The 16,660-nt window shown below is 53.0% G+C and overlaps 5 protein-coding genes across 5 annotated transcripts; 3 read left to right on the top strand and 2 right to left on the bottom strand.

Annotated features, from left to right (window-relative positions):
• Positions 1–90: 90 nt before the first annotated feature.
• On the top strand, positions 91–1,932 carry N7506_010648 (ENTH domain-containing protein; the record flags this gene model as incomplete). Its single annotated transcript, XM_056959941.1, has 5 exons — positions 91–172; positions 262–293; positions 386–465; positions 523–604; positions 667–1,932. 5 exons carry the CDS (start codon positions 91–93, stop codon positions 1,930–1,932), a joined length of 1,542 nt encoding a protein of 513 aa, XP_056809331.1.
• An 898-nt stretch (positions 1,933–2,830) lies between these two features.
• N7506_010647 (adaptor protein NBP2) lies at positions 2,831–4,001 on the bottom strand (the record flags this gene model as incomplete). Its single annotated transcript, XM_056959940.1, has 2 exons — positions 2,831–3,572; positions 3,622–4,001. The coding sequence occupies 2 exons, from the start codon at positions 3,999–4,001 to the stop codon at positions 2,831–2,833; spliced, it is 1,122 nt and encodes a 373-aa protein (XP_056809330.1).
• A 1,087-nt stretch (positions 4,002–5,088) lies between these two features.
• N7506_010646 (uncharacterized protein) lies at positions 5,089–6,114 on the bottom strand (the record flags this gene model as incomplete). The annotated part of the gene is made up of 1 exon (XM_056959939.1): positions 5,089–6,114. One exon carries the CDS (start codon positions 6,112–6,114, stop codon positions 5,089–5,091), a length of 1,026 nt encoding a protein of 341 aa, XP_056809329.1.
• Positions 6,115–8,788: 2,674 nt separating this feature from the next.
• On the top strand, positions 8,789–12,312 carry hmg1 (HMG-CoA reductase; the record flags this gene model as incomplete). The annotated part of the gene is made up of 3 exons (XM_056959938.1): positions 8,789–9,124; positions 9,192–11,914; positions 11,976–12,312. The coding sequence occupies 3 exons, from the start codon at positions 8,789–8,791 to the stop codon at positions 12,310–12,312; spliced, it is 3,396 nt and encodes a 1,131-aa protein (XP_056809328.1).
• A 1,128-nt stretch (positions 12,313–13,440) lies between these two features.
• On the top strand, positions 13,441–16,164 carry N7506_010644 (putative cell polarity protein; the record flags this gene model as incomplete). The annotated part of the gene is made up of 2 exons (XM_056959937.1): positions 13,441–15,714; positions 15,769–16,164. 2 exons carry the CDS (start codon positions 13,441–13,443, stop codon positions 16,162–16,164), a joined length of 2,670 nt encoding a protein of 889 aa, XP_056809327.1.
• Between the last annotated feature and the right edge of the window lie 496 nt (positions 16,165–16,660).

Genomic DNA, 16,660 nt, shown 5'->3' with positions numbered 1-16,660 from the left:
TAGCCTGCAATTGCCTGTGCTTTTCCTTTCTCTCTCTTTGGGTCTATCTCTTTTTGTCTAATTGTTCTAAGGTGACTTCAACTTCTCACCATGGATTTCTCCAACCTCAAAGACCAGGTCAGCAACATGTCGTTGTATGACCTCAAGGCTGGTGTGCGCAAGGTGCAAAATGGTACGTGAGACTTCTTTGGTCCCGGCCTTGTCTGTGTAAAGACAAGGCCTTTTGTCTTCGACTCTCAGGAACTGACCGCTTCGTCATAGCCGTCATGAACTATACCGAAATGGAATCCAAGGTTCGTATGCGACCACTCATCGCACAAAGCCACTCGGCGGAACGACACGCACCCTGAAGCATGACATCTAATACAATGCTTACTCGAGTCAGGTTCGGGAAGCTACAAACAATGAGCCCTGGGGTGCGTCGACCACGTTGATGCAGGAGATCGCCAATGGAACACACAGCTAGTCAGTTTGGGTCCCCCATGCTCGCACGAATGCGCATTTACTGACGCACTTCCGCAGTCAATTGCTCAATGAGATTATGCCCATCATCTACAAGCGATTCACCGACAAGGCTGCCGAGGAGTGGCGACAGATCTACAAGGTACGAGAGGCATTGATGGTCGGAGGTGATTCTGGATTCAACTCACCATTTCTTCCCTATAGAGTCTTCAGCTCCTCGAGTTCCTTGTGAAAAACGGTTCGGAGCGGATCGTCGATGATGCACGATCCCACCTGTCCCTCATCCGGATGCTTCGGCAATTCCACTATATCGACATGAATGGCAAGGATCAGGGTATTAACGTGCGCAACCGATCATCTGAATTGGTGAAACTCTTGGGCGATGTCGATCAAATCCGCGCCGAGCGAAAGAAAGCCAAGAATAACCGCAACAAGTTCAGTGGATTCGAGGGTGGCATGGGTGCCGGCGGAGGTGGAATGTCCAGCTCCGGTCGCTACGGAGGCTTCGGCAGTGATAGCATGGGCTATGGTGGATACAGCGGTGGTGTGTTTGGAGATGGCGGCGGTTTCGGTGGCCAATCTCCCAGCGACTTCCAAGACACCGGGCGACGAACCAGCAAATTCGATGAATATGACGAGTATGATGAAGGGGACGCACCCGCGCGCTCGCGCGAGCCTGCTACCCGAGCGAAGCCCCCAGCAAAGAAGCCGGAGCCAGCTCCCGCACCTGTCGCAGATCTCTTTGACTTTGGCGACGACGACGAGCCTGTGACCACAACTTCCACCGCCGCCGGAAAGCAGCCCGCCGGTAGTGCTCTTAACATGCTTGACCCAACCCCAGCTGACGATGACGACTTTGACGACTTCCAATCCGCAACTCCTGCCCCCCAGGCTGCTCAACCCTCGGCTAACCAGTTCGCTATCCCGCCACCAGCTTCAACTGCCAGCACGACTGCTAGCACACAATTTGTTGCGCCTCAGCCGATCTCTGCCTCGCAGGGCGCCAACATCAACGGCCTGGTTGGATTCACTTCGGCGACCCCTACCCCTACGTCCAGCGGGCTTACCTCTCCCATGCAGGCTCCGATCCAGCAGTCCAAGCCAGCAGGCTACCAAGCTGCCACTCCCAATTACTTCACTTCCGTCTCCATCAACCCCCAGCCCGGCTCTTCCCACGCCGCATCCCCGTCTCTGTCCTCTATGACCTCCCCCACAGCAAAGCCCGCCGCTCCGGCAGCCAAGAAGCCCTCCGGCGACGCCTTTGGCTCGCTATGGTCCACTGCCAGCGCCAGCGCCGGTATTCAAAAAACCAACACCGGCAGCAACAAGGGCCCTAACCTCAACAGCATGGCCAAGGAGAAGGCCAGCGCTGGCATTTGGGGCACCCCCAGCACCAGCCAGAACCAGAACCAGCAGCAGCAGCAGCAGCAGAAGCCATCCAGCTCGGCCTTTGATGACTTGCTCGGCTGATCGGTGCCTTTCGTCTCACTTCATCTCGCAATTTGGGTCATTTAGCATTCGCAATCCCAGGTTTCTTGGATCTTTACGTTTTTTTTTTGCTTTTGTATACTCCCTCTTCATCTATCGCTGCATTTTGCTAGCTGGATACAGCTACCTTTTTTCTCCTTGTGATATCTTAAGTAAACTGCAGTCTGCGGCCGACTCAATCGACCAGACACTGCCTACGGCAGTGAAAAGCGCAAATTCTATATTTCACGATACAACTATGCTTTCAAAGTACAGTAGTCTTGTACGGAGTACCATGGGCTACTCTCACAGTACCTTGAAGTCATTGTCCCCTAAATCATAACTCTGTCGCAGCCATTGCCCTCGCCCTAAACCACACACCTTGTGATTGTCTACACGTATCAAGTACTTATTGGCAAGAAGATAGATTTGATAGGCATTACGCTGATGCTCATTGATGCTGGTATAACGCCTGCGCTGAAGGAAGCTAGATACAGGAAGGCGGGGGGTAATAGGCATTGCAAGGACAAAACAAAGAAACAAGAAAGACATAGTCTCCCGTTTCCACATGTATTAGAGACATGAATTGCATCGTGAAGGGATATACGTTAATTGGAAAGGTGATGGGTGGACGATTTGGAAGTGTAGAGCTTGGACATTTCAGAGCCAGCTCTCGGGGTATTGGATTTGGAAGGGGGCATCTGGCGGCAATAAAAGCCTATTGAAGACGTATTGAAACGCACAGACGGATCCCCCCGCCGGTTTCATGTTTAGGTCTCCCCATGGTTGACAGGGAAGTGGGCGCCAAGCTTGGATGATCGGCTGTTTCAGTTGGAACAGACGGGTGAGCCGTGCACGGCGCCAAGGGTTTTGTATCAAAGGCGATGGGCTAAGGGCCGATTCAGCTTTTGGTGGCGTCGGACTCGGCTTTGGAATCTGACTTGGATTTCGATGCGCCGTTCGTGGTTTTGGCCAATTCATCATCGAGAGAAGGGCGCTCGGTCTGAGTAGGCGTAGCTAGGTGGTCGGAGTCATTGGATTCTGGACTGACGTGTGCGATGCCCGTGGTGTCTGGGTTGGGCTCTCCATTGAGGGATGTGAGACCTCCTTCGATGTCGCGCAAGAGGCGAACAAATTCTTCTGGGACGAGACCGTTCTCTCCTGTTTTGGGGTCCTCTGCGACGAGCCAGCCTTGACCGTGTCGGTATGAAACGTAAATGACCTGGCCTTCTGTAAGAGGGAGTTCGTTCTCATGCTCTCGTGTAAAGTCAAAGAGGGCAACGGCCTTCCCGTGCATCTCTTCATCCGGACACCCTACGGCGAACTGATAATCCCTTGAATATCGGTTCACGCCGGGAATTTCATCCTCCGACTCGAAACCCGGATCGTTATCGAAGCCCTGACCAACAGGACCGCTGTATCCCATGATAGAATACCGCCCTTCATTCGCGGGGTATGTGATATATTCCCCGCCGGGGCCGTCATCGGTCATATCTCCCTCATTAACGTAGTAAGTCTCGCTGCCATCGGCATTGATACCGATGAGCATCCCCCGGTCATCACCCGTTCCGGACATGACTCTCTCGTCTACAAGACCGTTCACATCAGATGTTTTCTTGCGATGGCGCGAAGTGACTACCGGGCTATGCAGGTCCTCATCCTCGCTGTATGGGGGGGCCATCCCCGAAGGACATGGCGGGCAATTGCTGGACATGGGAATGGCTGGTTTCCGAGCCCGATTGCGATGCCCAGGACCCGCGCGTGTCCCACGAAGGGGGTGGGTCGGAGAGGCGTCGGTGTTCGCTCGCTGGCGTGGAGACGCCCGACGCTCGAGGAGGAGGAGGGCCATAGTGAAGAGGATGGGTAGATGGGTAGGCGAAGTCTCGGACGAGGGCGTACGTGAGACTTGTGTGGAAGACTGGGAAGACGTGGGAGCCTGGGCGCGAGCGGTTTTGTGATGCGAAGGAAAGATTGGAGTAGGTAGAGAGGCGATCTTTCGAATTTGGCTTGACGGTACCATCGGTGAGGATGGGTGGTAGGACGGACAAGTTATTGTTCTCCGTTGAGGACATGATGGTTGACATAATGGACCCCAAAAATGGGTTGGAAGAGGAATCACGGGTCTGGTCTCAAGAGTAGGGATGTGGGGTTGTTCATCGGTCGCGTGGGTTGCGCTCTTAGTTTCGCATTGCGATTGCTGGACCGGTCAATCGAAATGGCGCAGGCTGTCTGGAGGCCGTTGGCACAGTACAGTATATCTTGATCGGGGATCGAGAGCGGGTCGATCGAGTCGATCTTGCAGAATGCTGTGGGCGCAATGCAGCAAGCGCCAAGTACTCAGGGCCAACGGAGTTCTGGCTTCAGGATTCTGAAGGCAAAAAGGGTATGCTCGGAAGTGAATCGAAGGGATATCCCACAGGGAGGGGACTTTGTGAATGGGTCGACACGAGAGGGGTTGTGGAGTGGGTACACCGAAGCGCAACGCGGAATGAGTTCAATGAAGCTGTCACGGAGGAAGCAAAAGCCAAGTGCTCAGGGTCCGCGCGGTTGAGGGGATTTGGCGAAATCGGAGCCGTTCCAGACGTTGGTCCCGCGATCTCGACGGAAATTGCTAAATATAGCAGAAACTGCAGAAAGGGCCCAGTGTCAGATATTCAACGGCGCTTAGAGGGAACTTCCCCCCTAATATCAGGAAACACACTTCAGGAACCAAAGAGGCAATATAAAAATAAGGAAACAATCCAGGGAGCAGGGAATAGGGATTGGGGAAATATACGAATGGGAAATAGGTGCAGTGCCGGAGATTGCCATACCTGTCTAGTCTTCAGTTGAGTAATGATCAGCGCCTATGTGACTTTGAATCGGGGCTATGGTCGCCAGTTAGGAAGATATGCCGAAATCTAAAGAAGATACTCGAGTCGTCGTGTTCATCGCGAATTGCTGAAGCTTGACACAGTCACGTGCGTGTTTCAGGTTATTCCCGTTTCGGTTTCGACTGTCACCGATCTCTCCTATTGTCCATGCTGGCCTACTGTCCCTACTGTCCTCCGCTACGGCTGTCTACTGCTTTTACGGTTGCCATTGTATTCGTCACTCGTCAATTGTGTGTTGCAACTAACATCTCGTTGAGCCTGCTCAACTCTCACACCTCACTCCTCCTCAAGTCGGCACACTCATGTAGATAGTGCTGGTACTGGTCTCCCAGTCGGTCACAGTGACCTTGCGAGCCGTCGCGGCTGAAGAAGACCGAATCATCGTCGCCATCGTCGTTAGAGTTCCCGGAATGGACGAGGTCGTTCCGGGGGCTTGCGAAGGGACCGCATCACCAAGCGAGTCAAACTGCGACGGAATTGCTGCCTTGTTGAGATCCTGCTCGGTGTCGTACTCGTCTTTGACCGCCTGCTTGCTGGCCTGAGTCACCACATCCACATCCATACAGGTGGTATAGATCTCAGCTTTGCCGTTGGGGTAGGTAGGGTCGACTCCTGCGGCGGTGGGCCAATCCCACACCCAGTAGAGAGTGTACGGCTTCCCACTTGGGGCACTGGAAGGTAGTTGAATATCCTGCTGGCACCACAGATCTGCACCCATCAACTGATTCGCGGTGTGGGTGTATTCCGCTTGTCGGGTCTCGGAAATATCCCCAGAGTTGACCTGGTAGCAACGGCCGTCGTCGAAATTCTGCTTGGAGAGAAGCACGCCCCGCCCATCACCTCCAGTGCCGTCTGCGGTCCATGCGCCGAAAACATCAAGGAGTTTCTCTCCGGTCTTGGGCTCTGTAGTGCCATAAACATAAACGGTGCCTCTGTTGGCGGGCTTTCCAGGCTGGTTCTGCGGCAGGGTGACATGGCCATTTTCCTGGAAGCGAAGGGCGATCGCAGCGCCAGCGCTGGCTTCGAGTCGCGGGCTTCCGTCAGACTGCTTCTGTTCCTGCTGGGTATCTTTGCAGAGCTTGTCGGTTGGTAAGATCTGAGTCACATTTGCCCTGGAGCCCGGTGGAATAAGGTAGGTCATGGTGGTGTCACTGTAACCCGGAGTTGTGCGCAGGTAGTTTCCGCGGGGGTATCCCGGAGTGCCGACGAATGTTCCATTTGGCGCAATGAGGGTAAGCTCCTCTATCCAAGAATGAGCGTGGATTGGAGTGTGCAGTGCAAAAAGCACCACAAAGATGATGGCCAGCATCATATCTGTATGTTTCGAGGGTCCAAAAGGGAGACGTGGGCTTGTAGATATGATGGGACGGTGACCTGCAACGTCCTTGGGTGTGTCTTGGGTAGTATAAGGATGGAGAGATCGGAGTGAAAGCGCAAGTGGAAATGACGGTGATTTGAATCCAGCCGATGCACAGTACCTGAGGACCCAACAATGGGGCTTTGTTCAAAAAATGAATCCGATCTCAAAGAGCACAATAGCAAGTGGTGGTGTTTGGGCATGAATAGACAAAGACGGTTTCATTGACCCATTGACCCCAGGGCTTCAGTGAATCAAGACCGTGACAGCCTGATTCAAAGGAAATCCGTTACACATAAAGAGAGCCATTGTTTGACTGTCCAAGGTCTCGCGGCTAATTGGAGAGGCTCCAAACCTGTCACCCGTCAAGCAAGACCCCCTCGAAGCCTCATTCACAAATCCACCGAGATCTCCGTCTCATTACACTGGCGGCTCCTGAAGATCGCACGACCGGGGTGTAATGACTGGATGAGAGAGCTCGGCACTCGGAGAATCTCTGTAGCAGAGATTTAGAGTCATATCGTGAGACACGGTTGGTTTCCACGGCTCCTGGCGCGTAGCCGTTGTCTGGCTGCAGCTGCAACAAATCTCGGGAGATGTTCGATCACATTGCTCAATGTGTTGCGAGTCTGCAGGTCAAACTCGCTAGTGGGCACGATCATTGGCCGGTTGGAGCCCCTGGCGCTTCGCTCCCGATTCGAAAATAAACCAGCCTGGAAAGGCAATATCGGCCTGAGGGTGCATATTTTGCTATGAATAGTTGAAATGAGGCTGGTAAGCGCCGCATCAAGCCCCTTCCAATACGGAGTACTAGAGCCTGGAATGTCAAACGTGCATGTCATAGATACATACTTCGTGGTACTTCCGAGTATGAGGTAACCCTAAAGATTCTTGGCCAATTCTTTTGAAGTCCTGTCCCCACCCCGAGCTCGGATTTAATCCGTTTCTTCAGGCGCCTGGGTACGGAGTAGTTATATATCGGTTTCAATCACCCACCTGGGCAACACCTGTATGACCCTGAGTTTCTTTGGGACTCTACCCGCTAGGCAAGGAGACACGGTGAACACACCGCTACTGTACTTCAGAACGCACCTACGCACCTTGGGAAACCCTGAAGGCCATAGGCACAAGGGTTGATATATCCGGAGCAAATGCCGCACACGGGACCATCCACCGAAACGATCTTATCTCGCACCCTCTTTTGTTTTGTTTTCCCTTGGCAAGCTCGGTTACCGAGTTTATTATGGATTTGGGGAGTCCACACCGGAGCAACCAGAGGCGATGATTTGACTCGAGTTATCTGATTTTTATCTGATTTCGCCGAGACTCCACTGGGTGGATTCCTTCAACCTGGCAGTCTCTGCCATGAGACAAATGAGTGGGTTCTTTTCTGACTGCGAGTGAGGGATTGGTGAGGTGGAAATCCCTTTTTGCTCGTTTACTTCGACCAGGGCTGACGTGGACGGGAGAAACCGCCCTCTTTTTTTCTCTCTCTTTCTGCTTCTTTGTACGCTAAGTAACCCTGGAAGAAGCAAGTGGAGCCTGCTGATCGTATTCTGCACTTTCGTACGGAGTACTCCCGTACCTGTACAAGTATGTACGATTTCTGCAACACCATATTATACCATGGCGATGACAACGTGCATAGGGTGTATTCTGACCCGATATCTCTGCCTACAGATTCCTCGCTGGGTTGCATGAACTTATACCTGAAGATCGACGAGCGGTCTATGAACGCCTCCGTGCAGGAGATAGGCAATAATTCTGTAGCTCTGATTTGTTGCCACCGAGGAAATCCAATAGGGGGCCTCAATAATATGTAGAGAGTACTCCCGAATATAGGAAGGGTAATTTTAAGATGCATAATACACATACCTAAGCCAAATGCTGTACCTAGGTAGCACAGCACTGTACGGAGTACGGAGTATCCTGCATGCAAGCTTCGATTTATTGCTTTCCAGCTGAGTTGTATCTCCAAAAACCTCTCCCCTCCCTTTGACGATAGGAAGAAGAATGGGCGTGTGACACGTATTGTTCTTAACATTGTCCCTGACTATTTAATTTCCTCCAAAAACCGATCGAGTTCTTTCACTTTTCCACCTCTTTACCCTTCTCTCGATAATTTCCCAGAACTGTGTAGGAAATAATTTACCATAAAATTACCATCGAAATCCCCACTGGCGGCTTGGCGACCCGTTGTCGGCATTACTTAATTCCAGCCCTTTCGGGGGCCATATTATTTTACTTCAGGGGCCCTACCCGCGCTTTTTCCCTGTTCTCCCCAATTGCAAAGGTCGGGCTGTGCCTAGAGGTTTTCCTATCCTTCTTCCCTCTCGGTATGCTGTCCTGGTTACTCAATGCCACTTTGTGACCCCCAATTAACATATTAGTCCGATCAAAGTCCCCCGTGGAACGGCCAGTCCCTGAATCACCGACTCGTGCAGTCCATATGCAGTCCTACAATTAGGTCTCATTCTGCAGATTTTCCACTACGACTTGAGCGTGGTGTAAACACCACCGCTTTCTTTGCAGGCCTTGGCCCCTGCGGTCCCTCTGAGAGAGAAAAAAAAACCAAAACAACATCTCGCGCCTCCAACAGACCTCCTCACCGCCCCCACAACTTCCCACCATGGCTACCACGTTTATTTCCAAGCAGCTTCGCTCAAAGGAGGAGGTTCAAGAGTCTCAACCAAGCTGGCTCCGCCGTCAGGTCGTCTCCGGCCTCCAGTCCATCTCTCGCCGTGCCTGCGTGCATCCGATCCACACCCTCGTGGTGATCGCCATTCTCGCTAGCACAACTTATGTGGGTCTTCTAGAAGGCAGCCTGCTGGACACAAGCAGGGATAGCCAAAGTGTTGCTGGACAAGTGGACACGGATGCCCTTCTCCAGGGAAGTCGCAACCTGCGACTCGGCGAATCCACCTCGTGGAAGTGGCAGGCGGAGGACATCTGGACTGACTCGGAGGTAAGATCATCTCTTTTTCTCCGGCCCCTACACTACGGAGGAAGGTACTAATTCAATGGAACTGTAGACCGAGAAGCCCGCCGCTCAGCACCTGGCCCTGGCTACCCTGATCTTCCCGGACTCTACTTCCAACTCTGTTTCCACAGCCCCCGCAGCTGATGATGTCCCTGTTCCCGCCAATGTCTCCGCCAAATCTGTTCCCTACACCCCGAACCTGTTCTCTCAGTTCACCTCGGACTCCTCTCTGGCGTACACTGTGCCCTTTGAGCAGGTTTCTGAACTCTTGAAGGCTGTGCAGGAGATCCCCAACTCTTCCCCGGAAGAGGAGGAGGAGGAATCCAAGATGTGGATCATGAGAGCTGCTCGTGGCCCTGCCTACGGTTCGCGCCGAGCTGTCAAGCTCTGGTTTGCGGATGCCTGGAACTCGTTCGTGGATCTGATCAAGCATGCGGAGACCATTGACATTGTGATCATGGCCCTTGGATACCTCTCTATGCACCTGAGCTTTGTCTCTCTGTTCTTCTCAATGCGCCGATTGGGCTCTAACTTTTGGCTTGCGGCTACTGTGCTCCTATCGGGGGCCTTTGCGTTCCTGTTCGGCTTGCACGTGACCACCAAGCTCGGCGTGCCGATCAACCTGCTTCTGCTCTCCGAGGGTCTTCCCTTCTTGGTTGTGACGATTGGCTTTGAGAAGCCGATCATGTTGACCCGGGCTGTCCTGAAGGCGTCCGTTGATGGCCGCCGACCCGGTCCCGGTGCTGCTCCTCGTCCCCTTGCCTCAAGCGCCCCCAGATCTATCCAGGACTCTATCACTGCTGCCATCAAAGATCAAGGTTTCGAGATCGTCCAGCACTACTGCATTGAGATTGGTCTGCTCGCTTTGGGTGCGGCTTCTGGCGTTCAAGGTGGCCTCCAGCAGTTCTGTTTCCTTGCTGCCCTGATTCTGTTCTTTGACTGTGTCCTTCTCTTTACCTTCTACACCACTATCCTTTGCATCAAGCTTGAGATCACCCGCATCAAGCGTCACGTGGCGCTGCGCAAGGCCCTGGAAGAAGATGGAATCAACCGCAGCGTTGCTGAGAATGTCGCTTCGAGCAACGATTGGCCTAGCGCGGGTTCTGGCAGCAACGAAGCGGACACCAGCATCTTTGGACGTAAGATCAAGTCTAGCAACGTCCGTCGTTTCAAGATCCTCATGGTCGGTGGTCTGATCCTGATCAATGTGGTGAACATGTCAGCTATTCCTTTCCGGAACACTGGTAACAGTGGCCTGCTCTCCCGATTCTCCAGTGTCCTTGCCCCTACCCCCATCGATCCCTTCAAGGTTGCGGAGAACGGCTTGGATGCCGTTTACGTGGCAGCCAAGAGCCAGAAGCAAGAGACCGTGGTTACAATTCTCTCTCCCATCAAGTACAAGTTGGAGTACCCCTCTGTACACTACGCTGCTCCCCTCGAGTCTGGTTCCTTTGACATCGAATACTCGGATCAATTCTTGGATGCCGTTGGTGGCAAGGTTCTCGAAAGTCTGCTCAAGAGCGTGGAAGACCCCTTCATCAGCAAGTGGATTATTGCTGCTCTGACTCTGAGCATTATTCTCAATGGTTATCTGTTCAATGCTGCTCGCTGGAGTATCAAGGAACCCGAGGCTGCCCCCGCACCTCCCGTGGAACCTGTTGCGGCCCCCAAGGTTTACCCCAAGTTTGAGCCCAATGAGGGCGAGTCCAACCGAACCCGCGAAGAGTGCGAGGCGCTGCTCAAGGCCAAGCAGGCTCCTATGCTTAACGACGAGGAGTTGATTGATCTCTCTCTCCGCGGAAAGCTCCCTGGCTACGCTCTGGAGAAGTCTATGGAAGATGAGAACCTCATGAGCCGTGTCGATGCCTTCACTCGAGCTGTTAAGATTCGCCGATCCGTCGTCGCCCGTACTCCCATTACCACTGCTATCACTGCTACATTGGAGGAATCCAAGCTTCCCTACAAGGACTACAACTATGGTCTCGTTCACGGTGCCTGTTGTGAGAACGTTATCGGTTATCTGCCCCTTCCTCTTGGTGTCGCTGGTCCCATCAACATCGATGGACAGATGTACTTCATCCCCATGGCCACTACTGAAGGTGTTCTGGTGGCTAGTACCAGCCGTGGCTCCAAGGCCATCAACGCCGGTGGGGGTGCTGTGACCGTCCTGACTGGAGATGGTATGACACGTGGACCTTGCGTCACCTTCCCAACTCTCGCTCGTGCTGCCGCTGCCAAGGTTTGGATCGATTCCGAAGAAGGCCGTAGCATCATCACTGCTGCTTTCAACTCCACCAGTCGTTTTGCCCGCCTCCAGAGCCTCAAGACTGCTCTCGCCGGAACCTATCTTTACATCCGTTTCAAGACCACCACTGGTGATGCCATGGGTATGAACATGATCTCCAAGGGATGTGAGAAGGCGATGGACGTCATGTCCAAGGAGTGTGGCTTCGACGACATGGACATTATCTCTCTTTCCGGTAACTTCTGCACGGACAAGAAGTCTGCTGCTATCAACTGGACCGACGGTCGCGGTAAGTCCGTTGTTGCGGAAGCCATTATTCCCGGTGATATCGTCAAGAGTGTGCTCAAGAGTGATGTCAACGCACTTGTCGAGCTCAACATCAGCAAGAACTTGATCGGTAGTGCCATGGCAGGTAGCTTGGGTGGTTTCAACGCTCACGCCTCCAACATCGTGTCCGCTATTTTCCTGGCCACCGGTCAAGATCCCGCCCAGAACGTTGAGAGCAGCAGTTGTATTACAACTATGAAGAAGTAAGATATTAATCCCCACTATCATTTTCCGATGACCGGTGAAGCTAACGACCACTCTCAGCAACAACGGTAATCTACAAATTGCCGTGTCCATGCCCTCCATCGAAGTCGGCACTATTGGCGGAGGTACCATCCTCGAAGCCCAAGGTGCCATGCTGGACCTCCTGGGAGTCCGCGGATCTCACCCCACCACCCCTGGTGAGAACGCTCGCCAACTCGCCCGCATCATTGCCGCCGCCGTTCTCGCGGGTGAGCTCAGTCTGTGCGCCGCCCTTGCGGCCGGTCACCTTGTCAAGGCCCACATGGCGCACAACCGCAGTGCGGCGCCGACACGGTCCTCAACCCCGGTCTCCTCGGCCGTTGGTGCTGCGCGCGGCCTTTCCATGACCTCTAAATAAACGATGATGACACGACCAACCCTTTTCCGGGGCGATTTTTCAGTGGCCCTATATCCCCGATGGCAACACGTGGCTTAGCCATAGCGCATCAAGACCTCCAGGATTTGATTACTGCCGGAAGACCTCGGCAGCGGACTTTTCCTGCTTGGATCGGCATGATCTAGATGAGGCAGGCAGAGCGCGAACAAAAGTCACCCTCCAACGCTTCGCAAATAGAGCATGTAATGAAGTGTGTACCTTGTACTGTTTTTTCTTCAAATAAACAAATTATCAAATTATTAACATATTTCAATTTGGGAAGACTTTGACTGCCTTGCTACGTAAAAAAACCAGTGTCTAGGGCTATAACGCGGAGAGAAGTACGGAGTAATGATACGAGAGATCAGCGGAGTTCGGGTATTGTTAGGGGATTAGTCGAGGGCCTAGATCTCTTGACTCCTGAACCAAATTTGGGGACACTGTGGACCGAGTTCGACAGTATCCAGTGGGTAAATCTATATGTAGATGTGAATATTGGGGACACCGTGGTCTACAGGGTTAATCAGAGGGTTTGCACAACAACGTTGGAACCAGCCGTGGACTATAAGTCGATATGCAGGCGACATCCCTGCAATCCTTTAAATTGACCACCTTTAGCCCCTTGGGCCTAGTCAACTATACTAAATCGACTAGTATGAAATACAAAAGCATACAGGAGATTCGCTCGAGAAGGGAAGTGTCTGACTCTTTGTCTCTTTGTCCCCTTTTGGTTCAACAAGGTAGTCCCAAAGACCATACATTGGCAAATTCCATACATCGTAGATATTATATCTTCACAGGATTTATTCAAGAAACCACCGCTGAGATCATCCTGCATAAAAGCGGTACCAAGTTGGCTGTAAGGAACGGGTAATCCGTAAGGGAACAATCTCCCATCTCACTTCTCTCTCCCCTTGCCCCCTTCCAAAAAGGTTCAAAATCCTTCACTCATTCGGATTTCGTCCCTGTGTTCACTCTTCTTTGGTCGATCCGTGTCTCAGATCGTTGGATTCCTCAGTGGAGAAAATACGGGGGACTATTTTCTGACGTGAATGCTCCTATCGGTTATCCGCATTCTCATGAATATCTGCCGACTCTCGTCTTTCTGATATGTATGGCGGTTCGGGTGCCATGTCGCCTGTCTCTGTCAATGGAAGCGACTGGTCTGGCCTGAATCAGCATGCGAAGCCCGAGTCGCCCTTCTCGCCCACGTTCCCTCCATCCCGACCGAATCTAGCCACACCCCCGACCTCCGGCGTCTCCAGCGCACCCTTGAGTCCTAATGGACCTCCTCCCTCCCTCTCGCCATCCAACCTCAGCGGGAATCCCTCCCCTCCCAGCTCGGTCGCCGCGAGATCGAGTGTCGGGACCGTCGGAGATGGGAAAACCGGAGATGGCAAACCTAAGGAAGCCAAGGAACGGCCATTAGACCCAAGACTCATTCGCCAGATGGAAGAGATCATTGGAAAACAATACCTGGCCTTGACAAATTTCCTCAACTTTACACCCCCCGGCGAAGACGAGAGGCCCAAAAACGCGAAAGACAAATCAAGGCGCCTGTCATTCCTTCAGTTCTATGAGCTCTCGACGGACGTATACGATGAACTGACCCGGCGGCAGCAGGCCTCGCCGCCTCCTGGTCGACCGCCTCGCTCCGATGTGCCTCCCTGTCTCCCTGCTCGCAGAGACTTCCACTCCAAACGCAACCATGCCCGTGCAAGGCTCGCCAGCCTCCTCCACTCGAAGTTCCGCGTCTTGGTCAGTGATGTTACCAATGAGGTGGACCGCCGCTTCCCACATTTCCGCCCTCGAGACCCCCATATGGGCATGGGTCCCCCGAGCGCACGTACCTCACATTCATCACGGGGGCCACCTTCGCGCATGGGACGGGGTTATCCTTCTGGTGGACCGCCGGGTAGTCCGTTTCCACCGCGGACTGGCTCTCTGGGAGGACCACCCTCCGCGAACGGAGACGGTCCGTTCCCTCGGTCATTCCAAAGCAACACGATGGTTCCGAACAAAAGTACAATGGTGGAAGACAGCGACGACATGGGGCCGGATGACGATGACGATGCCCGGAGCGATGCGTTTGCCCTGGACGCCGTATTGAGCCGACGGGGCACTGCGACAACCTTGGGTGACAGCGAGCGGAGAATGCTGATGGAAAGTCAGACGCAAGTATCAGCCCTGCAAGACAAGATCGGGAAGTTGGAGGCGTTGGTTCGCGCCAAAGATGAGGAGCTCGCGCACTCGTCACAGGACGCGGACTCTTCCGGAATCAGCCACAGCGAACGCCAGGAATGGGATGAGTTACGCCATGACCTTGAAAGCAAGGTCACAAAGGCGGAGGATCTGAACAGCTCGCTTCAGCTTGAGCTCGACCGCGTGCGAACGGAGCATGATACCATGGAGCGGGATCTCCGTAGCCAGCTTGAGGAGTCGTCTCGGACAGTTGCAGACGAGGGTCTTCAAGCCCGATATGAGGAATTGGACCATCAACATCAAAGTTTGCAGGCAGAGCTGCAACAACAAAAACAAGTGACTGATGAGGTTCGCCGAGAGGCATCGGTCTTCCTCGAGGAGATGAAAGCCCTCACAGCAGAGAGTCATACCAATTGGGCGCGCGAGGAACAACTCACCAATGAGGTTCACAGACTCGAGGCGGATGCCAACGATTGGAAGCACCGCTATGCCAAGGTTAAGGCGCAAATGCGTCATCTCCGTACATCGTCCGGGGGTTTTGCGGACGCTCGTCCCGACGCCAGTGTCCTCACAAAAGAGCACGAGCTGGTGCAATCCGATGGGCTGGTCAAGGATATCCACGTAACAAAGTTCCAAATGTCTGTTGACGAGCTGCTCCGTGTTGCTCGATTTGAAGACTCCAGCCTTGTGCTTCAACAGATCAAGATGGTGATTGTGACAGTTCGCCACATCCTCCAGGACGTAAATAACTCTCCACTGGAGGCGGATGGAACAGCTGCCATGCAAACCAAGGCCAAGGGCCAAGTGTCCACCACAGCAAACAACATGATCACCGCCACGCGCAATTTCGCCAACTCTAGTGGACTGTCGCCAGTGTCACTTCTTGACGCGGCAGCCTCTCACCTTTGCACTGCTATCATCGAGCTGATTCGGGTGGTCAAGATCCAGGCATCACCGGCTGATGAGCTGGAGGATGAATATGATGAGGCGGACGTGTCACAAGAGCAATTCCCCGACTACTTTGACACCTCTGCCAGCCAAAAGCGGATGAGCAACAACTCTGTGTACAGTGCCATGAGTCGTCCAGATGATGCTCAATTCCCTGTGCAGAATGGACCCTCCAATGGCATCAACAATGGCTGGGGACATGTGGAAGAGGATCACGACGTATTGGAGCTAAAGGTAAGCGCCGAACTCAACACTCGCAACTCACATGATGCTAACTAGTACCCTCAGCTATACGTCGAGGATCAAACCGATGGTATGGTTCAGTCGATCCAGTCATTGGTCGCCAGTATCCGAGCTGAAGAAAAGCTTCACACCGTGCAAACGCACGTCTCGGCCATTCTCGGTGTCGTTGCAAACGTAGTCGGCTCTACGGAGCATCTTATGCACGAGCGCAGCGCAGACCTCGCTCTCCGTCAAGCTTCCGAACCCGCTATCCTGGCTTTAGGCCAATGTCGCACCCGACTCGAAGCTACAGTCAACGAGGGCGAAGACGCCATGACTGCCGAGGAATTGCGGGAGGTAACGAACAAGTTGCCTCCCATTGCCTTTGAGATTGCTCGACAGACTAAAGATCTTGTTCAGCGCCTCGAAGCTACTTCTGTTGAGGAGGATGATTTCAGGTGATTCTTGAATGCCGAATGCCGAATGCCGAATGCTCCTTGTTTATTTCTTCGTTTGTTCTTTTCAGCGGTCACTACGAGTGGACAATGTGAAATGATGTCTGTGGCATGGTTTCTTTTCCTTTTTACATCTTCCCTTGCCTTTTCTTTGGCTCTCTTCTTTGTATCTTATTCCAGCCTCTTTCTATCTAGGTTTCTTGACCAGATTTATGTCAATCTCTCACTACGGTCTCCTGGGGTGGATCTGCACTATGTGCTGAATAGAAAGCATCTATTTCAATGATACCAATAATCTACACACATTTGCCCCTTTATTGCACTGGCGAAATACTCCGTGCTCCGTACTATACAAGCTTAGTGTACTCCAGTCGTTTACTAGTCCGTGTCCTTTGCTCCGGGGACGGAAGGGATGTCCCGGAGCATTACGTAATCGTCGAGCTCCAGGCGCTTTTTGGCATTGAGCTTCATTTTTCCCTCTCTTCTACTCCTTATAATCTCAT

This window comes from Penicillium brevicompactum (assembly GCF_028827555.1).
Source record: "Penicillium brevicompactum strain IBT 35665 chromosome Unknown utg000006l_segment0_segment0, whole genome shotgun sequence".
NCBI classification, from domain to species: Eukaryota; Fungi; Ascomycota; class Eurotiomycetes; order Eurotiales; family Aspergillaceae; genus Penicillium; species Penicillium brevicompactum.
This window is presented reverse-complemented; position numbering and strand designations above follow the sequence as displayed.